This window comes from Neophocaena asiaeorientalis, unplaced genomic scaffold (assembly GCF_003031525.2).
Source record: "Neophocaena asiaeorientalis asiaeorientalis breed wild unplaced genomic scaffold, Neophocaena_asiaeorientalis_V1.1 scaffold177, whole genome shotgun sequence".
NCBI classification, from domain to species: domain Eukaryota; kingdom Metazoa; phylum Chordata; class Mammalia; order Artiodactyla; family Phocoenidae; genus Neophocaena; species Neophocaena asiaeorientalis.
Genome location: NW_020172779.1, coordinates 20,757,653 through 20,784,872, shown reverse-complemented (window position 1 = coordinate 20,784,872; position 27,220 = coordinate 20,757,653). Strand labels below are relative to the sequence as shown.

Here is a 27,220-nt window from a genome sequence, read left to right as displayed (position 1 = left end):
GGGTCTAGATTCATTTTTCGCATGTGGATATCCTGTTGTCCCAGCATTATGTGTTGAAAAGACTGTTACCCCCATGGAAATGTCCTCACACCCTTTATCATTCTTTCCAACTAAGTTCTTATAGAAAATTATCTTTTTCTATTCTTTTTAATAAAATGCGGATTTACCAAAATAATCGGGATACTTATTCATGTGATGCTCTGTTGATTTGTTCACAGCCCAGCAGACCTGGTTATCCTAGTCCGAGGTCCAGCGAAGGGTTTCATCCCAGCCCACAGCACATGGTACAGACCAATCACTACCAGGTATACCGTTCATTACTGTTAAAAGATGTGTTATTTTATTCTTCAGCACATTTGGGGGTGGGGAAATATACATTGTATATATTTATAAATTAAAACATTCATTTTTTCATCGAACAGATGAATGATTCTCTCCCAAGCCCCACGTTTCCTTACCTTGTAAATAAGAACAGCTATGGGACATTTCCTGTAGGCCTTTTCAGCTTGAAATGCTCATTTGATCCTTGCACGTCGTTGGTGTCATAGGAAACTGCCTTAGATCATTTGAAATCTCTTTGTTGTGAAAATTCCTAGAAGTTCTCTGGCAGTGATATATCCCTTCTGACCAGAAATAGTCGCTGATACAGCATTTTATGTTTAGTAGAGTTTTTTATTAAAATATTTTCATTCAAATAAACTGTGAGAACTACCTGTACATCTTATTTGAAAGTTAAGTAATTACATATTGTCAGTATGGAGTTTTGGTATAAATCAATGCCTAGAGACCTAACAAATGCATGAAATCTTTGTTGAAGGGAATTTGGAATATGGATTTGGCTGTGCTTTATCTCCTTTAAAAAGTAGCTGACAAGCCTGGCTGCCCAGTACCAGCCTAATGAGTTAGGGAGACAGGTACTGATTCCTTGTCTCTTTTTCTCTTGATTGAGGGAGAACCATGTAAAGAAATTCCTTTCACTTTCCTTCTGCCTTGAAATTTTTCTCCGTGTCCAGCTAAATGTTTTTCTCTGCCTTTGAGATCATTGGTAGACTGTGAAGGCCTGCCTTCTCTCACCATCCACACTGGCTCACTAGAGGACAGGCATGTGGGGGCCTTGTTTGTTCTTTGCCGGTGGAGTAGTAGTGAGTTGGGCAGGAAAGGGACTTGTAGAGAGGCGGCTTAACCGTGTTTATGGCCCACTGCTTCTACGTCCGAGGTGGTCTGTGCTCAGCACTGTAGTAAGTGTAGAACCCCAAAGTGAAGAATTTCGGGTTCCCTAGCGTCTGTCTGCACTAGCTGTCGACTGTGGCCATAACAGACGGCCTTTCTCGAGGCTGCAGTTGAGAGTCCGTTTCCTCGCCTTTACCGGCTTCTAGAGGCACCTGCATTCCTTGGCTCGTGGCCCGTCCCTCCACTTCAAAGCCCAAGTATCTCTCTGACTGTTCTTCAGTAGCCACACCCCCTTTCTCTCCCCTCTGCTTCCCTCTTGCATTTTTAGGGACCCTTATGATCACGTATGGTCCACTCAGATCGTCCAGGATAATCTCCCCACCTAATGATTCCTGATTGATAATCACATCTGCACAGTCCCTTTGGCGTGTAAGCTACCATATTCACACAGGTCCCAGGGATTAGGGCGTGGACAAGCTTGAGGAGCCGTTATTCTGCTGCCACGTTATTCTCTATAATCTCAGTTACTTCCTTTCACGTGGAAAGCAGAACTGTGCAGAAGTCGTACTGCGTCAGACCCTGACCTGGCCGCTTCACTCACCCGCAGGTCTCTGGCTACCCTGGCTCACATGGAATCACAGCCGTGGCTGGCAGCATCTACCCAGGCCAGGCATCTCTTTTGGACCAAACAGATTCGTGGAATCACAGACCACAGGAGATATCGATGTGGCAGCCCAACGTGGAGGTAAATTGGATGTTCTTGGGCTTTGCTCTGTTAACTGATGAGGCTGTGCCCAAGGTACAGGATTTCTAAATCCTAAGATTTCTCAATTTAGATGCCCTCATTCTAAGATCAGACGCTCTCTGGGTCTGTGAATCTTCACTAAACGATGGAGAGATGCTACCGTCATTCATTTGAAAAGCAGAGCCCTACATGAGGCCAAGGAACAGACAGCCTCCAGCTCTGCAGACCGTGTTAATTTTTACTGAATTTTCTTGGTAAAACCAAGAACCACTCCTATAATATTAAAAATCATTTCTTTGAGTCCAAGAACATCTGTAGTTGTCTGCTCTTCAAGCTCTTTTCCTTGGAGTACACATGCTTTATACTCTATAATATGTGTGTGTCGTATTTAATCCTCCTCCCATTATTTTACTTCCAGATTGTTTCCACTTTTTCGCTCTAACTAATGATGCATTCTCTGCCCCATATCTTGGATCACTTCTTTAGAGTAGGTCCCTGCAAGTGAACCGTTGTACGCTTTTTAAAGCTGTTTCACGCACGTTAACTTGTAACCCTCAGAAAAGTTGCTCCCGCCGGCAGAGTAGAAGAGACCCTACTTCCACCACACTTGCCGTTTTGCTTAATTGTTTGGAAAGACACACAGAAAAAAAAGTAAGAGCCTCACACACAGACTTCTGAGAGTGGACCTTTTAACTCCTCCTCCAGGACTCTGCAACACTGGACCTGCGTGGCATCGGGCAGGTGTTGCCGACCCACCTGATGGAGGAGCGGCTGATCCGGCAGCAGCAGGAGATGGAAGAGGACCAGCGCTGGCTGGAAAAGGAGGAGAGGTTTCTGGTAACTGAGTCTCAGAAAGTTCTTGCACCCCTAAGCCTCTGGAGTTGGCTCTACTGCAGATGATGGCAAACCTCATCTGTTCCAGAGCAGGAGCCTTTGTTCACCTGCTTCCTAAAACTTGCAATAGTGGGTCGTTCGCTTTTCTTGAATTACTTTTTCAGGATAAATTTCTAGGAGGTCTGTAGTAGAATCACAGGCTCAGATGTAGAACCGTTTCTGTGGTTTTGTGTTACTGCCACGTTTACACAGAAACGACTCCCACTGAAGTGTCAGCTTGCACATAAGACACTGCCTCTCGCTACTGCAAGGCACATGACTAGATAGCCCGGGGGCCCCGAGCTTGCCTTCCTGGGCTCCTCTGGTTCGAGGTCTGAGAGATGCAGACCTCCTGCCACATACCTCTGGGGTTGTGGGCAGCAAATGTCTTCCTGGGACAACTCTTGTCGACAGCCCCTCAGAAGTCCCTGGGGATAGAGGAGCGGTGACAGAGTGGCCTGCGTGTGTCACGTGGTCCTCAGCCTTAGGACCCCTCCCCTGTCACCCTGCGCAGCTACTTCAGCCTTCCTGAAGTAGCCTGAAGAGAAGAAGGCCTGGACGGAGCCAGGACTCAGAGTGCTTCCGCAAAGCCCATACCTGGCTAGTCCAGAGCTGGTCCCTCATGCTTTGACCATAAACATCCCGAGGCCACCTCTACGTCACCCTCTATGCTGAGGGACCAGACACTGATGAGGGGATACAACGCTGTTCATGCATCTCTGGGAGTCCTACAGGCACAGAAACATTAAATCAACAACCAGTGGTTTTACGAGACAGCGGTTCATCACCTGTGATCCGGATTTCATTCTTTATACGGGGCTCTCTTTTTGAAAACTGTAGTTTCAAATTAAACAAAGCAAGCTGTGCACAAGTTTGGTGAGGCACGTTTTAACCTATCCGGGTGGCCGCTGCCCTCGCTGCAGGGGGAGTGAGGGCCATCTTGGCACGAACAGGGACCTGGGAGCAAATCACATTAGGTGGAGGCACTTTCTCACCTTTCTTTTCTTTTTCTTTTAAAATTGAGGCCTGCAGACATCACACACACCCCACACTCATTTAACTGCCAGACAGGACTAATGCACACAGCCCTGTCACAGCTTAATGGTTAAGATCGTACAAAATACTTATCACGTGTCGGTCACCATCCTACATATTTCTCATACAGAAAGTCATTCAGTCTTTATAACCACCCTGTGGGGAAGAGACAGGTCCAAAGTATTTTATCCGAAACTTTTGAGGGTTCTGTGTGCTACACTATTTTTTTGCTTTAGGAAGTTAATGAAGGGAATCCCCTGGCGGTCCAGTGGTTAGGTCTCAGCGCTTTCACTGCCAGGGACCAGGTTCAATCCCTGGTCGGGGAACTAAGATCCCGTAAGCCTTGCAGTGCGGCCAAAAAAAAAAAAAAAGAAAGAAAATTAATGAAATATGACGCACATGCTGTATATTATATAAGTATTCCAATAGCATACAGAGTTAAAAGCACTAACACTCTTAGAGCAAAACACAGGTGTTCACATTACCAGGTGTAAAGACAGCCCTCACATCAGTTCAGGTCAGGTTTTGCCACAAAATTAGTTTCCTTCAAGCTTAAAAAAACAAACAAACTTACCAGTCTTTTAGTACATTTTAGATTTTGGAAACGAGAATAAAGGACAGTATACCTACCCTTTATTACCCTCGTGTTAGAGATGAGGAAATTGCCCGAGACCACTGGGTAGCGTTGGCCGAGCCGGGGTCTTTGGTGCCCGCCACTCTGCCAGCCGGAGTGCCCGGCTGCACACAGCTCGGCACTCCCACGGCCTAGTGCTCCTCTGCGTGTGCATTTACTGTAACGTATACGAAATACCGCTGGGCGCTGTGAACCATTCACTTTTGAACAAAAGTTTCATCAAATCAAAATTCTAAATTATTTAAATCAAAGCGTATCTTGAGATTATAAGGCAAGCGGCAAAAATTGGTTATTATTATTTACTATACTAATCTGAGCAAATCTGTTTGGATATTATATCAGTTCCAAGAATACAGCTGCTGTTCCCTAGCCCTACCTTTTAACCTTTTGTCCAGATAGCCTACTTTCCCGCATTGATTTGTATTTTAAAAAGGCAGTGTTACAAACTCTTCAAACTCGAGTTAGTATACGTAAATACCAGTGTCTGGTGTATGATCGCCGAGGGTGGAGGAGGCCGCGGCTGCGAGCTGCTCTGACAGAGCGCAGCCGGCGGCGAGAGCAGGAGGGGGGCCTGGGGGTGCCACTCGGGGTCAGGATGATGTTGGCGCCCAGGCCTCGAGATAGATTGGAATTTGCAGGGCAGACAGGCTCAGGAAGTATGCTCATGCCTTGGGAAGAGCTTGCTGGTGGGGAAGGTGATGGGCCCAGGCCCAGGCTCCATCTTCCCAGTGATGTCAGGTACTCTGCATCAGAGGCTCCAGACACTGCCGGCTCATCTGCCGTAGGGGTTGTTCCTTTTAATTGAGATAATTTACATACAGTGGACTGCGCAGGTCTTAAGCGTACATTTTGGTGAGTTTTGATAAATACATTAAGTCCATATAACCCATTCTCCATACGTGTGACATTTCTGTCACTCCAGATGGCTTCTGTGCCACGTTGAAAATCCACTAATGAAGTCGTATAATGAACTCCCCCCCGGGGAGTCCAGTCAGTGCTGTGTCCTGTGACAGCCTCAGTGTACCTGTCTCCTCAGCCTGGGACATTTCCATTTGTTCCTGATCCCTTTTATTTCTCCCATGTAACTTTATAATTTTCTCTAAGTCCATATCTTCCCTTATTAAATTACTGCCCATTCATTTAGAGCTTCCCGTCACTGATAATGGTATCTCATTTTCATTGAACTTTTTAGTTGTTATTTCCGTATATGCATATGAATTTTAGGAAATTATCTTGTATGTAACAATACTTATCACATGAAATTTTTTCTGACTGATTTCCTTGGATTTTTTCTATTCATGCACGGTTATCACTTTTTAAAAAACATTTTCTTTCTCCATTTTCAGTTATGTATCTCATATTGGCCCTGAAGCATCTCTTGCCAACTTTGTATTAAACAGGTTCTTGCCTGCTTTATTTTTTTAAACCCCACATTTGTGTATTTATTTATTTTTGGCTGTGTTGGGTCTTCGTTTCTGTGCGAGGGCTTTCTCTAGTTGTGGCAAGCGGGGGCCACTCTTCATCGCGGTGCGCGGGCTTCTCACTGTCGCGGCCTCTCTTGTTGTGGAGCACAGGCTCCAGATGCTCAGGCTCAGCAGTTGTGGCTCACGGGCCTAGTTGCTCCGCGGCATGTGGGATCTTCCCAGACCAGGGCTCGAATCCCTGTCTCCTGCATTAGCAGGCAGACTCTCAACCACTGCGCCACCAGGGAAGCCCATCCTGCTTTTATTTTTAAAGATAATGTCCGTAATAGTTTTCTCCATTAAGTATAATGCTGGCTCTCTATTTTTAAACTAACCTTTTTAAAGCTTTTAAAAGGCTTAACGTGATGAATTATGTGAAGCATTTTGCTTGGTTTTATGCTGGACCCTCATTCCAGAGAGAAGTCCCCACTAAGTCGTGGTTGATGATCCTTTGAAGGTCCTGGTGTCTTTTGTTTGTGATGTTTTATTAGAATTTCCTGTCAATCTTCATAAGCAAGAGTGATTTATTATTCATTGTTAATGGTTTCAAGATCAGAACAGTGTTGATGTCCTCAGTCGAATAATCCCTGCCCCATCTGCGTTGGCCGTTGGTCAGGCAGCCGGTGTAGGTGGGGGGCTGAGAGCAAGTGAGCCGTCAGGACGGGCCCGGCCTCGGCGTGAGCAACTGGGTGAGCGAGCCACAGCGCCGCTGCCAGGGGAGGGAAGGTGAGGAGGTGAGGGCAAGTAAATGTCAAGGCTGAGGCGTCGTACATGGCATCTCTGAGATCCTGTCCCCTCCAAGCTGTGTTTCGTGCCGCAGCCGTGGTGACATTTCTACACCTCGGGTCTGATCCTGGCCTTCTCTGACTTAAAACCTCCCAGTGACCGCCACAGGATGACCACCTGGGGCCCTCCATCCTTCCTGTCCTTGAGACGCAGCCCCTCTAGGTCAGCCCTGGTTGTGACAGAGCGGACGGAGCGCAGGGGAGGCCCAGCATGCAGGGCCATCAGGGCAGGCTGAGCAGCTGAAGAACATGCCAGGGTGAGGGCACACCGAGTGCAGGAGCCTAGGCGCTGGGGTCAGCTAGGGAAAGCTTCAAAATCCTAGTTACCGCGGCCCTACGTAAGTTGTTTAACCTCTCTCTGCTGTGATTTGTTAATCTGTAAGATAATTATAATTTCCTCTGTAAAATGCGAGAGTGCTTTTCTGTAGGGTTGAGTGGAGGATTAAATGTATAACGCGTAGACAGTGGAAGGGATAAGGAATACACCATTAATTTTTCCAAGGGCTTTTAATCTCTCATTCAGTTTGTTCTCTGTAGCAGCCAGGAGCGCTACATTGATGAGAATCTAGAACCCTAGATCGTACACATCGCCCAGAATACATGCAGGCGGCTCCCAACCCGAGATGAGTGTAATAGATGGGGTGAGAGATTTTAGCCAGTGTCGAAGGGATTCTGCAAAGGAGCGTCGCTGGTATCACGCAGGAGCTGGACACCCTTTCACTGGATTTATTTGTTACCAGTGAACCTTAATTCGTTGCTTGTTTTTTGGGGTTTTTTTTCCCCCTTAATTCATTTTTGCTGTTGTTAGAGCTCCCTTAGGTAGGCTGTTTTTAGCAGCTGGCTAACAAGGCCCTGGCTGTGTCTGGCCGCCACGTTTCCCCGAGGAGGCAGAATCTGCATGCAGGACATGGAGCCTTTTAGGCCCAGGTGCTTCCCAGTGCAGGCTTCTCAAGCTGTCAGTGAAGGAGGACCTGTTTCTATTTTTTTTTCCTAAACCACTGTAGACCTGATACTCTAGTGAAATAAAATAAGAAGCAGTTACTAGAAAAAGGAAATTTTTTAAAAGGTATACAGACTTTTATTATGAGCTCCAACAGACCTAAAAATTACTATTTCAGGTTGCTCTAGAAATTTCTAAAGATGCTCATCCTCTGTTTCTGTCTCATCACGACCTGGTAACAGCAAATCATTCCTGACCCGCCCTGGTCCTCGGACTGTGCTGGGAGCAGCCCTGCCGCTCCCTTCTGTGAGGTCAGCTTGTACTCGGGTGGAAGAGTCATGTTCTTACTGGAAAAATTAAAGTTGCTTTGTCAGTAGCGATTCCCAGATTTTTTCTGACAGATCAGAATCGATAGCTATTTATTGAAGCCTCCTGTTTTAGGACGTACATCATTGTATGAGGTTACTTTTTTATCGAGCACTTTGGAGAGTCGAGTCCAGCATCCCTCCATCAGCACACATAAGGCAGGCTCTTGCCCTGGGGCACACAGCTGTGACCTACAGCGCAGGGTCTTTGTGGTGTCCCCACCCCCTTCTGTGATCTCAGTGCAGCCCGAGTGGTTTCTGAGTTGCCTCTGTGCCTGTGAATCCACGGCTGTAAAAGCTCTCTTGCAAACTGGCCAGAGAGAGAGCTGGCAGCCTTGACTAGAACCTCAGTCCATTGAGAGGACTTTCTTTCCTATTGGGCGCTGCTTAAAGAGAGAGTAACTGTGTTACTTGTTTATTTTTATTGCCATGCGTACAGTCATTTTCTAATGCAGGGCTGTGCTGAAGACAGGATTTTAATTTTAAAATGAGAAAGTTTTGAGTATATAAAGCCTGCTTTGTGTCCTGAGAAAGGAAATGAATGTTTGAGCTGTTTTCCCTCTCGCAGCAGAACCAGTCAGCAGGAATGAAAGGTGAACATCAAGACGGGGTCAGAGAGTCCAAGACGGGGACTCTGCTCTCAGCCAGGCCACATCCCTCCCATGTGTATTCCACAGTCCAGATTTGAAGACAATGTGTAGTGCAAGGGGAAAGGACTTTGAGTTGAAAGCCTTAGGTTTGAAGTTTTCTAGAGTGATAGCAACGTGGAACTAGAGATCAAGCCTGAACGGTTGGTTACTGTGTTCCCAAAACTGAAAGCAGCACCTTCAGCCCCCATCTGTTGCCTAAGAGAAGGGAATACGCTTGCCCACACGGAAAAGAACTGGAGATAACCCACCTGCCCGTTAACAGCAGAACGGATGCAACAAGGGCATGTTGCACAACAGTAAGAACGAGCAAACTACTACACACAACCACAGGGCTGAATCTTAGACACCGTGTTCACAAAAGATGTCAGACACACACGAGTGCTTCTTACAGGACCCATTGGTAAGAAGTTCAGAAACAGTCGTCTGGGCTGGAAGTCAGAGGAGGGGTCCCTTTGGTGAACTGCAGCCTGCGGGTTATCTGCTCTGTGTCTTGATTGGGGTGGCGTGTTAGGCAGGGGTACTGACCTTTACACTTAAGAACTGTGGGCTTTGTTGTATACAAGTTATACCTGAATTTGAAAAAAAGAAAGAAAATGCATACCTGATGGGGAAAATAATCAGATAGGCCCAGACGTTCTTTATGTCTGTTATCCATTTCTGTAAGATTTTAAATAGAAATTGCCTTTGCCTCCTTTTTGTCTTTAGTATTACGATCTTCAGATCCAGAATATTTTATTTTGAAGTGTAATTGACTTAGAATATTATATTAGTTTCAGGTGTACGACATAGTAATTCAATATTTTTATATATTACAGAATGATCATCAGTGTAGGTCTAGTTACATCTGTCACCATACAAAGTTATTACAGTATTAGCCAATCCATTCCCCACACTGTACATTACATCTCATTGACCCATTTATTTTATAACTGGAAGTTTGTCCCTCTTAATCTCCCTCACCTATTTCACTCATCCCCCCCACCCCTCCCCTCTGGCAACCACCTGTTCTCTGTACCTGTGAGTCCGTTTCTGTTCTGTTTGTTCATTTGGTTTTGGGGAGGTTATTTGTTTTTTGTTTTTTTAGATTCTACATATAAGTGAAATCATACAGTATTTGTCTTTCTCCGATTGACTGACTTCACTTTGCATGATACCCTCTGTGTTGTTGCAAATGGCAAGATTTCATTCTTTTTTTACGGCCAGCTAATATTCCATTGTGTGTATATGTACCACACCTTCTTTATCCATTCCTCTATAAGTGGGAACTTAGGTTGCTTCCATATCTTGGCTATTGTAAATAATGCTGCAGTGAACGTAGGGGTGCATATATCTTTTCAAAGCAGTTTTTTGGTTTTCTTCAGAAAAATACCTGGAACTAGAATTATTGGATTATATGATAGTTCTATTTTTTTTTTTAATTAATTTATTTTTTTGCAGTACGCGGGCCTGTCACTGTTGTGGCCTCTCCCGTTGCGGAGCACAGGCTCTGGACGCACAGGCTCAGTGGCCATAGCTCACGGGCCTAGCTGCTCCGCGGCACGTGGGGTCTTCCTGGACCGGGGCACGAACCTGTGTCCCCTGCGTCGGCAGGCGGACTCTCAACCACAGCGCCACCAGGGAAGGCCCCTGTTTGTTTGTTTTAATACTTTTTTTTTTAAGGAAACTTTATTACTTTTATTTATTTATTTTTTTGGCTGCATTGGGTCATCGTTGTTGCGCGGGCTTTCTCTAGTTGAGGCAAGTGGAAGCTATTCTTCCTTGCAGTGCGCAGGCTCACTGTGGTGGCTTCTCTTGTCGCGGAGCATGGGCTCTAGGCACTCAGGCTTCAGTAGTTGTGACACGTGGGCTCAGTAGTTGTGGCTCATGGGCTCTGGAGCGCAGGCTCGGTAGTTGTGCCACGTGGGCTTAGTTGCTCCGTGGGGATCTTCCTGGACCAGGGCTCAAACCCGTGTCCCCTGCATTGGCAGGCGGATTCTTAACCACTGTGCCACCAGGGAATTCCTTTCATAATTTTTATATTTCTAGTTATGGTCTTTTCTTTTTTGATTAGAGAAGTCCCTTTAACATTTCTTGTAAAGCCAGTTTTGTGGTGCTGAACTCTTTTACGTAACTTTTGCTTGTCTGTTAAACTCTTTATCTCTCCTTCAAAGCTGAATGATAGCCTTGCTGGGTAGAGTATTCTTGGTTGTAGGTGTTTTCCTTTCATTATTTTGAATGTATGGTTCCACTCCTTCTGGCCTCTGCAAAGTTTCTGTTGAAAAGTCAACTGATAGTCTTATGGCAGTTCTCTTGTACGTAACAAGTTGCTTCTCTCTTACTGGTTTTAAGATTCTCTCTTTATCTTTAGTTTTTGCCATTTTAATTATGTGTCTAGTGTGGACCTCTTTGGGTTCATCTTGTTTGGGATTCTCTGTACTTCGACTTGGATGTCTCTTTCCCTTCCCATGTTAGGGAAGTTTTCAGCTGTGATATTTTTCAAATAAGGTCTCCACCCCTTTCTCTTTTCTCCTTTTGGGACCCCTATAATTTGAATGTTAGTATGCTTGATGTTGTCCCAGAGGTCTCAAACTGTCCTCTTTTTTTTTTTTTCTTTTTTCTGTTTATCTTGGATGATTTCCACCACTCTGCCTTCCAGTTCACTGATCTGTTCCCCATTCCTCTGTATCCAGTCTACTGTTGATTCCTTCTAGTGTATTTTTTCAGTTATTGTATTCTTCAGCTCTGTTGGGTGCTTCTTTGTATTTTCTAACTCTTTGTTAAACTCTCACTGTGTTCACCCATTCTTCTCCCAAGTTTGTTGACTGTCTTTATGATCATTACCTTGCACTCTTTCTTCGGTAGATTGCATATCTCCACTTTGCTTAGTTCTTCTTCTGGGGTTTTGTCTTATTCTTTTATTTGGAATTCCTCTGTCTCCTCATTTTGCCTAACTCTCTGTGTTTACCTCTGTGTATTAGGAAGGGTCAGTTACATTTTTTCAATCTTGGAGAAGTGGCCTTATGTAAGAGACATCCTATGGAACCCAGCACACCCTCCCCTTTGGTCACCAGAGCTGTATGCTTTTGTCCCATGTGTGGGTTGTGTGGGTCCTTCTGCTGTGGCTGGGCCAGCTACCGTGGGCAGCTGGTAGGTGAGGCTGGCCCAACCCTTTTGGCTGCCTGGCCCTGCCTTGTCCAGTGGCTGCCAGCCTGCTGATAAGAGGGGCTGGGCCCTGGGGCAGCTGGTTGAGGGCCCCAGAGGGCTAGAGATCTAGAATATTCTGTAAGGGGAAAACAGGAGAATTTAGCTTCACCCAGTAGCAGAAACAATAATAGAATCTCTTCTTTTTGACAGGCTGTCTTTGGCTAGATTGCTCTTTAGTTCCCAGCATGACACTTTTATGCAGACAGGCTCTGTCGACTATATGAGGAAAATGCTTAAATATTTCTATTCATGGAACACAAGTGGACTTTACATAGATAGGCCTCCTTTAAGATCGAAACGCTGGGGCTTCCCTGGTGGCGCCGTGGTTGAGAGGCCGCCTGCCGATGCAGGGGACACGGGTTCGTGCCCCGGTCCGGGAAGATCCCACATGCCGCGGAGCACCTGGGCCTGTGAACCATGGCCTGAGCCTGTGCGTCCGGAGCCTGTGCTCCGCAACGGGAGAGGCCACAACAGTGAGAGGCCCGTGTGCCACAAAAAAAAAAAAAAAAAAAAAAAAAAAGATTGAAACTCTGTCTTTGGAAAAGTATATCATTGGGGAGTTGTTGTGCATAAAGAAAAATAAGCCATTTCATGTATTTTATATGAAAGTAAAAATAGATAATTCATGTAAATACATGAAACCCAGCACCTTACTCTATAAGCAAACAATATATGAACAGCTTTTGTTTAAGTAAAAACCTAAGTAAAATATTTTCCACACACAGAGGATACTCACTAAATATTTGTTGCCTGATTGAATCCAGCTCCTGTCGCCTGTAGCAACCGGTTCTGCCTTTCTAAGCTTCACGTTCCTCCTCTGTAAAATCTTTTCTCGTTTGCATTTTTATTAATGCATTCCTTCAGCACATATCTACTAACCATCTCATATGTGCACATCTCTGTGCCAAGCACTTACTTAATCCTTATAATAACTGTGTGGGTGAGGAAATGGGTTAGGAGAGGTGAACCTTGTCCAAGGCAGCTTAGCATCTGTGAGAAGAGAAACAGAGACGTTCTACTACTTAAGGAAGGGGGAGGGGCAGATTGCAACAGGTGGCATTTTGTTTATTGATTGGCTGCAAGTTTTAAGTGAAGTCCAGCAGTGCTGGGGCACAGTCCATTGCGGACCAAGGCAGGACCAGTTTGGCAGCTGATACGCTCAATTTTTCAAATGTTTAAACCCTGTGACTCAGTAATTCAGTTCTTAGAAATCTGTCCCCAGGAACTAATCAGGAATTTAGTCAAAGATTTGTGTACAAAGATGTTTACCCACAGCCTATTTATACAGTTGAAATTTTGAAAATGGCCCAAATGTTCAACAAACAGCAGGATAACTGTTTATTCTACTTGACACGTACGTGGCAGTGACTCAGTACTTTGCCAATATTAACTCGTTTAATCCTGACAAGGATTGGGGTAGTGCATGGCAGGTGCTGTTATCGCCCCATCTTAGAGATGAAGAAGTTGAGGCCTGGGTCACACAGCTGGCAAGGGCGGGAGGCTGACCTGAACCCCGATGGCTACTGCCAGAGCCCAGGCTGTTTCCACCTTTCTCTGTGTGTGACAACATTCATGCTCTGGAATATTATACAGTATTCTAACGTTTTTACCAATTTCCACTATATAATATTATATGAAGGTTATGAAATTATATGACATGGTTTCACTTTTGAAAACACACATTTAAAAGAAAGAGACGAAGCTCGTTTCTCCATCAACACCCCCAACGGGTGCTTGCGGTTGGTGTCCTCAGCATTGGGCCCTCCTCAGGTGTAGAAAGTACGACGCATCAGATGTCAAGACGTTCTTCGTCTAACAAGGAAGTTGTGACTGCCTGATCTCTGCCAAATAGAGGGTCTGTAAGATACAGCAGACTGACAGAGACTAAGAGATGAACGGTCAGCCAGTGTGCCTGGTGGGGGCAGGGGGCAGGAGTCAGTGTGGCTGCCTGGGGACTCCGTGAAATCCATGCCATCGTGGGGCAGGCTGGGGCCACCTCACAGCATTGCTTTCACGAGGCGAAAACCTACCAAGCTCCACACCTTGACAGCATGTGGCCTACTTTGTTAATCTTATGTTAGTGAAATTCATTTACTCTTACTTAAATTAAGTCAAGACTTCTCTGTTTGGTTTCTGTATTGTGGATGCAGTGCCGGGGGAAAACTTGTCACTGGACCATTTGCTGCTTTGGCAAGACAGCCAAGTACATATAAGCCTTAACGTGCCAGGAAGCGGGCATTGGTGCCTCCTCCTGGGGTGGGGATTTTCTAGGTGAAGAAAACTCGCTTTGCTGCTAGGAAGAGAGGTGGAGTGCACATCTTCATGTGTCATATGGGGTCAGGGCACAGGTGCCAGTCCTGTTAGCTATACACATGTGCGGAGAAAGGGGCTTTGCTGGGGCAGCTGACCTGGGCTTGTCACCACTGGGCTTTGAGAATTTTTGTGAAACTGGGGAACTTTTAACTCTTCTTGTTCAGAGGACAATTGTGTTACAAAAGGAAGAAACTTAGTACAGAAATATGTCAGTGATTTTCAAACCAAGAATGAAACTGTTCGGTTTGCTTTTGTTTCTCTAGAAACCTGACGTGCGGCTCTCTCGAGGCAGCATCGACAGGGAGGATGGAGGTCCTCAGGGCCCGGTAAGCAGCTGCCCACGTTCTCATCAGGATCTGGACCACTTTGTGTCCTGGGATATCCAAGCTTACTGGCATTTGTCGTATGGAACACAATAATTCATTCTATAACTAAAATCAACGTTTTAGCCAAGATTATTAAAACTTACAGTACGCAGCCCAACGTGCATATTTAGGTAGAAAAATTTCTACCCCATTACTAATACACTCTTTTCAATAGTAAGGTGAACTCTCTGTGTCCTAAAGAAATACGTACACAAATTGTTGCTACAGCAAGTTGTCATCTGCTAAATTTTTATACTCTTGTTTCGTGTTTTATGAAAGTTTCCACAGTCAGTCACAGAAAACTTGTTCAAGCAAGATTTTTTTCTGCTGGGTGTTGTAGGGGGAAATGCCTGAAATTCTCTTTAAAGACCTAGCTTATTATCATTATTCCAAATATATTTAAAGACCTAGCTTATTATCATTATTCCAAATATATTTAAAGCCTGCTAGAAATAATCCCTGGTCTTCAGGGGAGAGTATTTAAAACTGTTATGATTTCCATTAGCAGATATCTGGTTAAAATAAATACAGATTTCTTTAAAACTTAAATCCCCAGTAAAAAGGGGAAACGTGCACTTGCTGGGTAACGGACTTAGGGAGATAAATCTCCATCCACCCTAATAAGATTTATGAATAGAAATAAACCATTTCATTTCTAGACACACATACATACATACATTAGACTGTGTCGTCATCCAGCTCCGAGATGCATAGTTTTCCCTAGTCTGTGCTCTAAAATCCAGCTCCCCATAAGATCTGGCCCCTAGAAGATGTGTTCAGTTGCCAGCATGTGAAGGTTTGGCATTTCCCATAAGATATGCTGGCACAATGGGCTCTGCAGACAGAATATTAGGCATTCCTTAGTCCACAAGTGCAAAATCACACTGTTCCCCAGTTAACATCTCCACATGCAGTGCTCACTCTTTATATTGGAAAGATGACATGTAGCTGAAAGCATTCCCTCTAAGATCAGGAACAAGACAAGGATGCTGACTCTCATCACTTTTATTCAACATAGTATTGGAAGTCCTAGCCACAGCAATCAGACAAGGAAAAGAAATAAAAGGAATCCAAATCGGAAAGGAAGAAGTAAAACTGTCACTGTTTGCAGATGACATGATACTTACATAGAAAATTCTAAAAATGCCACCAGAAAACTACTAGAGCTCATCAGTGAATTCGGTAAAGTTACAGGATACAAAATTAATATACAGAAATCTGTTACATTTCTGTAGATTAAGAATGAACTATATTGTTCATTGTTTCCTGTTAAGGAAACAATCCCATTTACCATCGCATCAAAAAGAATAAAATACCTAGGATTAAACCTACCTAAAGAAGTAAAAGCCCTGTTCTCGGAAAACTAGAAGACACTGATGAAAGAAATTGAAGAGAACACAAACGGATGGAAAGATATACTGTGTTCTTGGATTGGAAGCAGTAACATTGTTAAAATGACCATACTACCCAAGGCAATCTACAGATTCAGTGCAATCCCTATCAAAATACTAATAGCTTGTTTTATAAAACTAGAACAAATAATTTTAAAATATGTATGAAAACACAAAAGAACCCAAATAGCCACAACAATCTTGAGAAAGAAGAACAGAGCTGAAAGAATTACTTTCTCTGACCTCAGACTATACTACAAAGCTATAGTAATCAAAACAGTAAGGTACTGGCACGAAAACAGACATATAGATCAGTGGAACAGAATAGAGAGCCCGGAAATAAACCCACGCACTTATGATCAATTAAGGTATGACAGAGGAGGCAAGAATATACAATGGAGAAAAGACAGTCTCTTCAGTAAGTGGTGCTGGGACAACTGGATAGCTACACGCAAAGAATGAAATTAGAACATTCTCCAACACCATATGCAAAAATAAACTGAAAATGGATTAAAGACTTTAAGATCGGAAACAAAAAAATTTTTTAAGTTTTTAAAGATTTTTAAGAGACCTAAATATAACACCAGAAACCATAAAACTCTTAGAGTAAAACATAGGCAGAACACTCTTTGACATAAATCATAGCAATATTTTTTTGATCTGTCTCCTAAAGCAAAGGAAATAAAAGCAAATATAAAGAAATGGGACCAATTTAAACTTAAAAGCTTTTGCACAGCAAAGGAAACCATTGACAAAATGAAAGACAACCTACTGAATGGGAGAAAATATTTGCAGGTGATATGACCGATATGGGGTTAATATACAAAATATATGAACAGCTCATACAACTCAATGTCAGAAAAAACAAAGCAACCCAATTTAAAAATGAGCAGAAGACCTGAATAGACATTTTTCCAAAGAGGAAATACAGATGGCCAACAGACACATGAAAAGATGCTCAACATGGCTAATCATCAGAGAAATGCAAATCAAAAGCCCAGTAAGATATCACCTCACACTGGTCAGAATGGCCATTATCGAAAAGAACGCAAATAACAAATGTTGGTGAGGATGTGGAGAAAGGGGAACCCTTGTACACTGCTGGGGATGTAAATTGGTGCAGCCACTGTGGAAAACAGTATGGAGGTCTCAAAAAGCTAAAAACAGAGCTACCATATGATTTAGCAATCCCACTCCTGGGCATATATCCAAAAAAAACCAGAAACATTAACTTGAAAAGATACATGCGCTCCAGTGTTCATAGCAGCATTATTTATAATTGTCAAGATATGGAAGCAACCCAAGTTCATCAGCAGATGAATGGATAAAGAAGCTGTGGTGTATATATACAATGGAATACTACTTAGCCATAAAAAATGGAGTTTTGTCATTTGCAGCAACATGGATGGGCTTGGAGGTTATTATGCTAAGTGAATAAGTCAGAAAGACAAATATTGTATAGTATCACTTACAAACTAGTGCATATAATGAAAAGACTCAGATATAGAGGACAAACTAGTGGTTAACAGTGGAGAGGAGCAATACAAGGGTAGGAGATTAAGAGGTATAAACTATTTTGTATAAAATCAGCTACAGTGGGAATTCCCTGGCGATGCAGTGGTTAGGACTTGGCGCTTTCACTGCTAGGGCCCGGGTTCAACCCCTCGTCAGGAAACTAAGATCCCGCAAGTCGCACGGTACGGCCAAAAAAAATCAGCCTCAAGGACATATTGTAGAACACAGTGAATATAGCCAATATTTTATAATAACTAGAAATGGAGCATAACCTTTAACACTTGTGAAACACTACACTGTACACCTGTAACTTACAGTGTGCATCAAGACTTCTTCTTTTTTTTTTTGTGGTACACGGGCCTCTCACTGTTGTGGCCTCTCCCGTTGCAGAGCACAGGGTCCGAACGCGCAGGCTCAGTGGCCATGGCTCACGGGCCCAGCCGCTCCGCGGCATGTGGGATCTTCCCGGACCGGGGTGCGAACCCGTGTCCCCTGCATCGGCAGGCGGACTCTCAACCACTGCGCCACCAGGGAAGCCCAAGACTTCTTTAGTTAATAAAATGATAACGTATTGAGCAGTTGGTCCCAAATTGTTAAGAGGAAAGAGTGAGAATAAGCATGAAAGTAAACCCTGTTCAAGGGACCAGCTATTTATAACGTCACTAATGGGAACATTTTTTAGAAAAGGAAAATCCTGTTCCAAGATGTGGCATGTATGGAGGTACCCAGAACATATGTGGAGTGAATGAATGATGAGACAGAAGGATTATTGAGAAATGCTTTGTGAAACAGACGACGCATGACGGGGCCACTTGTGATCTCATAGTACTTGCCGCACACCAGGCCTGGGTGACAGTAGGAGCGCTTAGTCCTGATGGAGCAGGTGCTGCGCTGGGTGCTTCCCTCCTGTCACCTCATAAGTCCTCAGCACTCCTGTCAGGTCAGGTGCCGTGCCATCCACATGCCACAAATGAGTCAACTGAGGCTCATAGGAAACTTGCCCAAGGTCACTGGTCCCCAGGCCGGACGCCGGACAGGGCACTCAGAGCGTGACCAGGCGCCAGCCTGCTCTGCAGGCCTCTCCCCTCCAGGGTCTGGGTTAAGCTGTGGGGCTCATAACACACGCTGACGGTTGCTGGCTCTTCTGCTTCTGTGCTTTGCTAAGATAACTGTATGGTTTGGCCCACTTCTCCAAGTGCTCCAACTTAACACTTTTGAAAGTGGGCCCCAGTTTCAGGGAGAAGCGTTTGGCTGGAAAGCAGTGTAGACTGTCAGTAGGTCTGAGCTAGTTAATAGACACTAGTCACTGCCTCATGGAAATTGATCCTGTCTGTGTGCATAAAAAGTAAAAATAAAAACTACTTAGATTTTCAAAATAATACGCAAGTTGGCAGCATGTTCATTTTGTGACAACCCCCCCATAGGGGGTAAGTAAGTGTCACTAGCCTCCGCGTTCAAATGGGAAAACCAAAGCCTCAAACCAGTGAGTGACTCACTCCAGGGCCAGCACTGCACACGCAGCAGAACCAGAGCCCGGCCCGTCCCACTGCCCAGCCCATCAGCCTCTGCGCACAGGGACATACATAACATCTGTTGAACTGATCCAGAAAGTTCTGTGAATAGGATTTTCTAATTATCGCACTTTCTTGTTCCCTGAGTATCAGGAAATTCTTTAAGTCTTTTTACTGCTGGTCAGTGAGCACAACACAGCACAGCTGCAGCCTGTCTCTTTGCAAGGTTTTGGCCCACTTCCCACTGTGTCAAGGAATCCTGTTCCTCACACCTTCCCGCTCAGAGGGTTTTTCTAGTCTTTAAAATCGGGAGCGTTCAGTGGCCTTGTGGAAGCAGCCGTGATCCTGGGCAAGGAGCAGTTGTGACTGTGTGCCGTCTCATGGTCCTTTATTTTAAAGAAGTGGATGTCTACTCAGTAAACGTAAAGCACCTTAAAGTATATGTGTTTTAGCCAGTTTATTGTTTTAAAATAAGCATGGAAAGTCCCTCTTTTCAAAAGTAGGATATAGTTTGAAGATAAATTCTTTTCATTCAGTCAGCCTAGGATAAGTGGCTCTAATCGTAGCTGCAGGCGTGGCACCCTAGACTAGGGCTCGTCCTATGTGAACCTGCCTTTTTCCCTGTGCCTGGGCTGGTTTGGCTTCCTGGCTTGGCCTGTGGCTGGTCCAGAACGGATGGAGGTGTCACACCAGGTTCTTCAGGTGACAGTGACAACGTAGACATCCCAGTGCTCAGAAGCCTCTTCTCGTTGTCATTGTCCCTGATGGCACTCCTTCTTGTAATCAGAGAAGGAGGGGGTGGGGGAGAGTTTCCGGACACAGGACAGATTTCACACCCATGAAGTTGAACTGGAGACCTCCATGGGCATAATTTCTTTAAAGAAAATTTGAAATTGGTGTGACCACCCCTGACCGTGTTCCAATCGTGATTCCTCCTATGGCAGCCCTTATCGCATACCCCATTGGCATTATTTGCTTATTAGCCTAATCTAATCCCCTGTCCCCACCTGAGGCGTTGAAGGCTGGCCCCTCCCCCATCTTGTTGGTCTTTGACCCCAGCGTTTAGCCCAGGGGTCAAGGGGGTGGGTGGAGAGGGTGGGAAGGGGAGGCCGTTATCCTGTTGTGCGCCCTGCTGCATTGACCTGGCTTTTTCTTTTCCCACAGACTGGAAACCAGCACATATATCAGCCTGTGGGCAAACCAGGTAAATGAAGAAATGAATCGAGTGTCACAAAATTTGTATAATTTGGAGGGCGGGGGTTTTGATGTATAGTTTCTTAGTTTTGAAAAACTTCATGTTGTGTTAACACTTTTCCCCTACACACCATAGCAAGTATAATGTTTACCAAATTCAGCCCACGACTAGAATGTTGGAAAACAGACTTTACTGCTCTAATGCATCAGAAACACCTCTGTAGGGTGCCCTCTCTGAGATTAGCTTCTGTTGTAATAACATGAATCTGTGTTTGTTTGTTTGAGGGTTGTTTCCATTCTCTTCATTAATGTACGTTAAGTAATGGGACTCATTCTTTTACCAGATCCTGCAGCTCCACCAAAGAAACCACCGCGTCCCGGAGCCCCTGGGCACCTGAGCAGCCTTGCCAGCCTCGGCAGCCCCGGAGACAATTACAACGAGGGTGTCAAGGTGAGCGCCCAAGCCTGTGCGCAGCCCAGGACTCCACAGAGCCTTTCACTCTGGGCGATGACCCTGCGATGTGCAGTGGGGTTGGGGCTCGGTGGGATTGGGGGGCTCCTTGGTCGGCTCCAGACTCCTCTGAGTCAGGACAAATTTACTGGAAAACTCTCTTTTCTGTTTTTCTCTCATGTGATAGATTCTAGGGCCTCAGTCAGATCTTAACTTTCTGAAGACATTTTCCTCTTATCAGACAGAATGTTTCTTTGAGATAAAAATGCTGGGGTGGCTTCTGGTTTTACAAATGAATCAAACCAGGACGCCTGGGGAAAGCAAGGCCTTCTGTAGGCTCACTGTCTCCGAGTGTGTCAGTGTGGCCTAGTGGGCGACTTCCATCCTTTGCCATCTGGGGCCAGCGTGTGTAAAGCAGCATGTGCTGGGGGCCACAACCTCCTCTTCTGTGTGCCCTTTTAAGGAGAGGGGTACACTCTACTTTCCATTAGGTCAGTTATCTCTCAAAATATGTCCTACTTCTCAATTCTGATACACTTTGTCTTCACATTTTATTTATTTTATTTATTTATTTATTTATTTATTTATCTTTGGCTGCATTGGGTCTTCGATGCTGCGTGTGTGCTTTCTCTAGTTTCGGCGAGCAGGGGCTACTCTTCATTGCGGTGTGCAGGCTTCTCACTGCGGTGGCTTCTCTTGTTGCGGAGCACGGGCTCTAGGCGCGTGGGCTTCAGTAATTGTGGCATGCGGGCTCAGTAGTTGTGGCTCACAGGCTTAGTTGCTCCGTGGCACGTGGGATCTTCCCAGACCAGGGATGGAACCCGTGTCCCCTGCATTGGCAGGTAGATTCTTAACCACTGCGCCACCAGGGAAGTCCCTGCCTTCACGTTTTAATATCTCTAACATCAAGATGGTGTGTTGATTTAACTGGCATTTTTTTTCCTTCTTCGTGGTGCATAGAAAAAGGTACATCTTAGAATTCAATAGCTATGGGATCAGTTAAGATAAACTTTGTTTCACTAATAACCACCATTCATTGAGTGCCACCTGCTGTGGCAGAACCTGCCCCATGTATTTCAAATCCTCACATCAGCCTCGCGGAACTGGTGGTCTTATTATTGTTCCCACCTGTCGCATGAGGCCGCTACAGTTCCTAGAGGTTAAAGGGCGTGTTTGAGGTTACGGCCTCCCCATAGCTGAACCAGCATTTAGTGGCAGACTTGGCTTTCCACACACACATATGTGCTGCTGCTCCAGGTTTACCCCCAAAGCCAAGTGGCTGATTCCTGGATAGAAGCAGATGTGTTGCCATCTTAGCGAGTCAGAGAGGTTGTCCCCAGGCAGAGAAAATGTCATCTCCAGTTGCGAGCCAGCCTACAGCTGGAGGGCAGTGACCAGTAGTGAAGCAGCTGGCACCGTCTGGGACCAGCCTGCTCCCTGTGGAGCCTAACACAGGAACCACGGCGCCAGAGGCGCCCCTGCACCAAGGGTCAGGCAGTCAGCTCCTGGAAACCAGGGTGCTGGTCCTGGGGGCTGCCTGGGGCTTGGCTCCCCCAGCTTCTGGGCCTCCAGGCCCAAGAAGCCTCCCTGCAGCTCCACTAGCACCACAGAGGAGCAACGGAGGACACACCCTTTCCCAGTGTGGTTTCTTGACATAAATTTTAAAAGGAAAGAGAGAAATTGGGTTAATGAACGTTTTTTCATTTTTCATAAGCAAAAGAAGAAACTTTGAAAAGGGCTTGTATTGCAGTGAAAAGCCAACTTTAAAAGTGGATCAGATACCGGCTTAAAATTCTGACCTATATTCATTTTTTACATTTGAATAAATATAAGTGGGAAATACCCTTATTGTAGGGTATTGAGCAAGTAGAAATCTTTATGGAAAGGAATCTTTTAAGTGTGCTTACTTAAAGTACACTCAGGAGGGGACTTCCCTGGCAGTCCAGTGGTTAAGAATCTGCCTTCCAATGCAGGGGACGCGGGTTCGATCCCTGGTAGGGGAACTAAGATCCCACATGCTGCAGGGCAACTAAGCCCATGCTCTAGAGCCCGCGCACCGCAACTGCTGAGCCTGTGCGCCACAACTAGAGAGAAGCCCGTGCGCTGCAACAAAGAGCCTGTGCACTGCAATTAAGACCCCACGCAGCCAAATAAATAAATAAATATTTTTTAAAAATACACTCAGGGGACTTCCCAGGTGGCAGAGCGGTTAAGAATCCGCCTGCCAATGCAGGGGACACGGGTTCGATCCCTGGTCCGGGAAGATCCCACATGCCACAGAGCAGCTAAGCCCATGCACCACAACTACTGAGCTGCACTCTAGAGCCCGTGAGCCACAACTACTGAGCCTGCGTGCTGCAACTACTGAAGCCCGCGTGCCTAGAGCCCGTGCTCTGCAACAAGAGAAGCCACCGCAGTGAGAAGCCCGCGCATTGCAATGAAAAATAGCCCCCACTCGCTCCAACTAGAGAAAAGCCTGCGCGCAGCAATGAAGACCCAACACGGCCAAAAAAAAAAACAAACAAAAAAACAATCAGTAAACATTTTTTAATAATTAGTAAGTGTGAAGTATATGTCTCTGCTTCTTCGTGACATGTCTGTTTGGTAGAGGTTATCAAATCCAACCTGAAAGAACAGTACTCTTTTAATACAGAAATGCTTACCTTTACCTGGGTGTAACTGAAGTAATTCGTCCAACTCATAGCCAGAAATCAGTCTCAGTTTCTCCTTGGTGGCTTTATGTTTCGGCTCTGAATTATCGGAGTCTTTGAGGAACCCCCCCACCCCAAGTGGTTGGGATTGGCTGTATCTCTGTGGGCAGTGGTGTGTCTAACTGCCTGCCAAGGGGCCTCCAAGTGGTCAAGCTCCAGAAAGTAGGAAACCAGTGACAGCTGTCTCTGCACACCAGGCTGGTGCTTTGGGAGGGTCCCTGTGAATGGCCCCTGGAAGCTTTGTGACAGCGCTTCTGTGACAGTTGGGTAAAGGGTGAACACAAAAGAGCAGAAGCTTTGAACAGGTTAGAACAAACACCCTCACCTCCTGGAGCCAAGAACTGTAGTTCTTCTTGATGGAGCCCCAGCTGGCACGCCTCCTGAGGAAACGCGGCCTTTTACGTTGATCCCCTTTGAACTGGCCCTCCTGCCCCATTCAGCATCTCAGTGCAGAAGATAAAATGCTGACACGGCTTCTCTTGGAAGTGATGCTGCTATGAATAGCCTCCCTTTTTCTAGTGCACAGTGTGGAGGGTTGGACCTCAGAACTTAGGGTTCTGCTAAACTTCTATACCAAAGGGTATACTTTGGTATACTTTTTTCAGACAATTCTAAGGAAAGGTCAAGAAATCCATATTTCTCTCAATTAACTTTGCCTATTATGTTACAGTAGAATAGGCTTGGTTTAAACTGTAGAGAAAAAAGAAAACATTAAAATTTCTAAGTTTAAAGTAAGGGAACCCACCCATAAGAACTGGTTCAAGTGAAGGGTTTTATGTTTTCGTTTTGTTTTTGTTTTTAGAATAAGCTCCTGATATCTTTAAACACAGCCCCAAGCCAGGCACCTGCATTACAGCAGGCTGGCTAGGTCGAAGGCCATTTCCAGGGATGCTGGATGTTGGGGCCAGGCCCAGGGAGTGAGGGTGTACAGTTTCTCCAGAATCACTCAGATGTCCAGTGGGCAGCTTTCCGTGAATACAAGCATAGATACGCTTTCTTTCTTTTTAAAGACCCTTAATTCTTTGGATTCTTGCACGGCTGCCAGATTGTCATTCTCGGGCTTTGCATGTTGTTTTCCTCATTTATTTGTGAAAACGAGCATGGTGCATGGCAGACCCCTACTGAGTATGCGGGGGCCCTGAACAGACGGCCCAGCGGCTGCACTTCGATGGCCGCTGACCGAGCCGACAGGCGGAAGCTCACTCCTCTTGTTCTGCTCGTGTGTTTTTACGGGGGTTTTGTCTGCTGCCTTTATTAATATTGTTTTTCTTTTTTCCCTTTCTCTGATAAATTCCTTTAACTTGTCCTCACCTTCCGTTCGACAATAGCCGTGGAGGGTAAGCACATGGTATCTGTGTGTCTGTCCAGCTCTCTATCACACCCCGCTCTGTGTGCGACTCTGGACCAGGAATTGGGAAGCCTGGGGAGGGCGCTTTTGCTTGGTTTGTCACCAAAAGCAGCATTTATATTTGCCCAAGAGTGAGACGTGAGCATCTGTGCAGTGATGGGACATTCTCGTCCCTCGTGTCTCATGGCTTAGGGATGGGCGCCCAGAGTTAGAGCCTGAGCACTGACAGCAGATTCACGAATGAACAGCTATTGGGCGCCGGCATTCAGTCTTCTCCGAGTGGCCATACGCAGTCCTTTTTGTGCCTGGGGTGGCCAGTTCGACTTTTTAAATACGCTGAAGGTTCCCTAGAGGCCCTTGTGCAGCCTTCAGGGCTCACATGTTGTCTTGGATAACATTTGTTGAAGTCTCTCTGTGCCCGGGCCCTGAGATGGGCCGTTTTCCATATGTTCCTTCATTTCACCCCCATTACAGCTGCGGGTGAGGGGGCAGTGCCCGCCCCCCACCAACAGAGCTGCACCCACACAGCTCCCACCTCAGCAGCGTTCTGGAAGCAGGTGGTGTCCATGTAAAGAAGACTTGCATTTGCCCACTTTTTATAACCATGAAAGGAATACACGTTTCCATTAGGTGGTTTGAAGGCAACTAAGCTGAGCCATACAGGTTTTACTGCAAAATTCAAACTAAGTGGAAATTCTTATAGTCTCAATGTAGAACACTTGACCCCTTAGCCAACTGTCTCTAAATCCTCAGAGAGGTGTAAAATATCTGGATTCTTTCTCTTTTGGTGAATGATTCTGGGGGGACGATGAATCACTTCTCTGAATGAATCCGGGGCTTTTAGTATAATGTGTGTGATTCCATCTCATTTCCTTTAACTGAGCTCAAAGTTAGAAAAAAAGGTGCCTTATTTATTTGTCACTTGGATGAATTGCTTTGCTGTCATCCTCAAGCTGAACTATGTCCCCTAAGACAAGAAGATCAGTTATGTGATCTGCTTTGATCTCTTTTAAAGACCCTTTCTAACCTAGTTGCAGTGATATGACGCCATCTGCTGGAGGATAGAAAGATAACCGCCTTCTGTGTTGGCAGCTTCAGCCCCAGGAAATCAGCCCCCCTCCCACTGCCAACCTGGACCGGTCCAATGACAGGGTGTATGAGAACGTGACGGGCCTGGTGAGAGCGGTCATCGAGATGTCCAGCAAGATCCAGCCAGCCCCGCCAGAGGAGTATGTCCCCATGGTGAAGGTGAGCTCAGCCCCCTCACGTGAAGCAGGAGACATTCCCTGTGCCCTTCGGGTCCAGCCTGACTCTTCAGAAGGTCTGCATCGCATGGGGATCACTGCCATTCCCGACCTTGACCCTGGAATGTCCTGAGCAACAGAGTCTGTCAATAACTACTGCTCATACATATGATCTTGAGTGAGAAAAGATGCAGAAGAGTACTTACAGTCTGACGCCATTGTGACGTAGGGGAGGTAATTACGGTGTTGAAGTGCCAAGACAGATGATACTCGGAGACCCTGCTTTCAGTCTTTTGGGCATTAACTCAGGGGTGGAATTGCTGGATCGTATGCTAGTTCTAGTCCTAATTTTTTGAGGACACACCATGCTGTGTCCCACAATGGCTGCAGCAATTTACATTCCCACCAGCAGTGCACAAGGGTTCTATCTAGTTTTTCTCCATCCTCACTAACTTTTTATTTTCGGTTTTGTTTTTTCTTGATAGTAGCCATCCTTATATGTGTGAGGTGGTATCTCACTGGGCTTTTGATTTGCATTTCCCTGATGAGTAGTGAGGTTGAACATCTCTTCGTGTGCTTTTTTGTGTTGGCCATTTGTGTGTCGTCTTTGGAGAAATGTCTGTTCAAGTCGTTTGCCCACTTTTTAATGGGGTTGTTTGGCTTTTTGTCGCTGAGTTGCAGGATTGAACCCCGTTTTTAGTGTACCAGTGAGCAGTCTCTGGAACAGCTTCTTTTAAACCATCAGTGTGGAGCAGCTGCTTGGAAGCTGTGATGTTTTATGGGCAGCACAGTTAATCCATTCTGGTTTCGTCTTTAGGCTATGCTCCCATAACACTTATAACCAAAGTTCTTAAGGGTGAACTTGCATGAACCACAGACGGGTTTTTAAAAAATACTAATAAACTCAACAATATACAAAAGCAACCAGAATTTTGTACATGATAAGACTTTTTATGGTCGTTTTCTAGAAGCTGCTTTTTTAACCGTATTACTTTGGCAAAACTACACTCTTTTTGTTGATCCAGTGTCAGTAACTAGCATGTCCTTACTGGTCTTGTACCTACTGCATGTATAACTTAGCACCTGAGTCATTACATAGTTGACCCTCATAAGAATGACAACGACAGACATTTTAACTCTAACGTCATATCGTTTTTAATCACGGCTGGTCCCTTTAAGCTCCGAGTGGCAGGGGGAGGGCTGTTGTGCTCCGTGTACATAGTGGACGAAGCTCCGGGGTCAGAATGGCCTCCGTAGCAGACTGCCACCTGTCGTTCCCACATGTGGTAGCAGTAACATCCTTTTTGGTGGCCCGCGAGGCTTTGGAAAGCACT

General features: G+C 45.4%; 1 protein-coding gene across 7 annotated transcripts in view; it reads left to right on the top strand.

Moving 5' to 3' along the window:
• The window catches only part of PTK2 (protein tyrosine kinase 2), a 225,270-nt gene that overhangs the window by 193,587 nt on the left and 4,463 nt on the right, over positions 1-27,220 (top strand). For all 7 annotated transcript variants that reach the window (XM_024741050.1, XM_024741051.1, XM_024741048.1 and 4 more), the window contains 8 exons: positions 219-305; positions 1,778-1,915; positions 2,621-2,752; positions 14,420-14,482; positions 20,103-20,142; positions 20,477-20,583; positions 24,623-24,631; positions 25,735-25,890. In XM_024741050.1, coding sequence (XP_024596818.1) covers positions 219-305; positions 1,778-1,915; positions 2,621-2,752; positions 14,420-14,482; positions 20,103-20,142; positions 20,477-20,583; positions 24,623-24,631; positions 25,735-25,890 — 732 coding nt within the window. The remainder of the gene's footprint in view (positions 1-218; positions 306-1,777; positions 1,916-2,620; positions 2,753-14,419; positions 14,483-20,102; positions 20,143-20,476; positions 20,584-24,622; positions 24,632-25,734; positions 25,891-27,220) is intronic.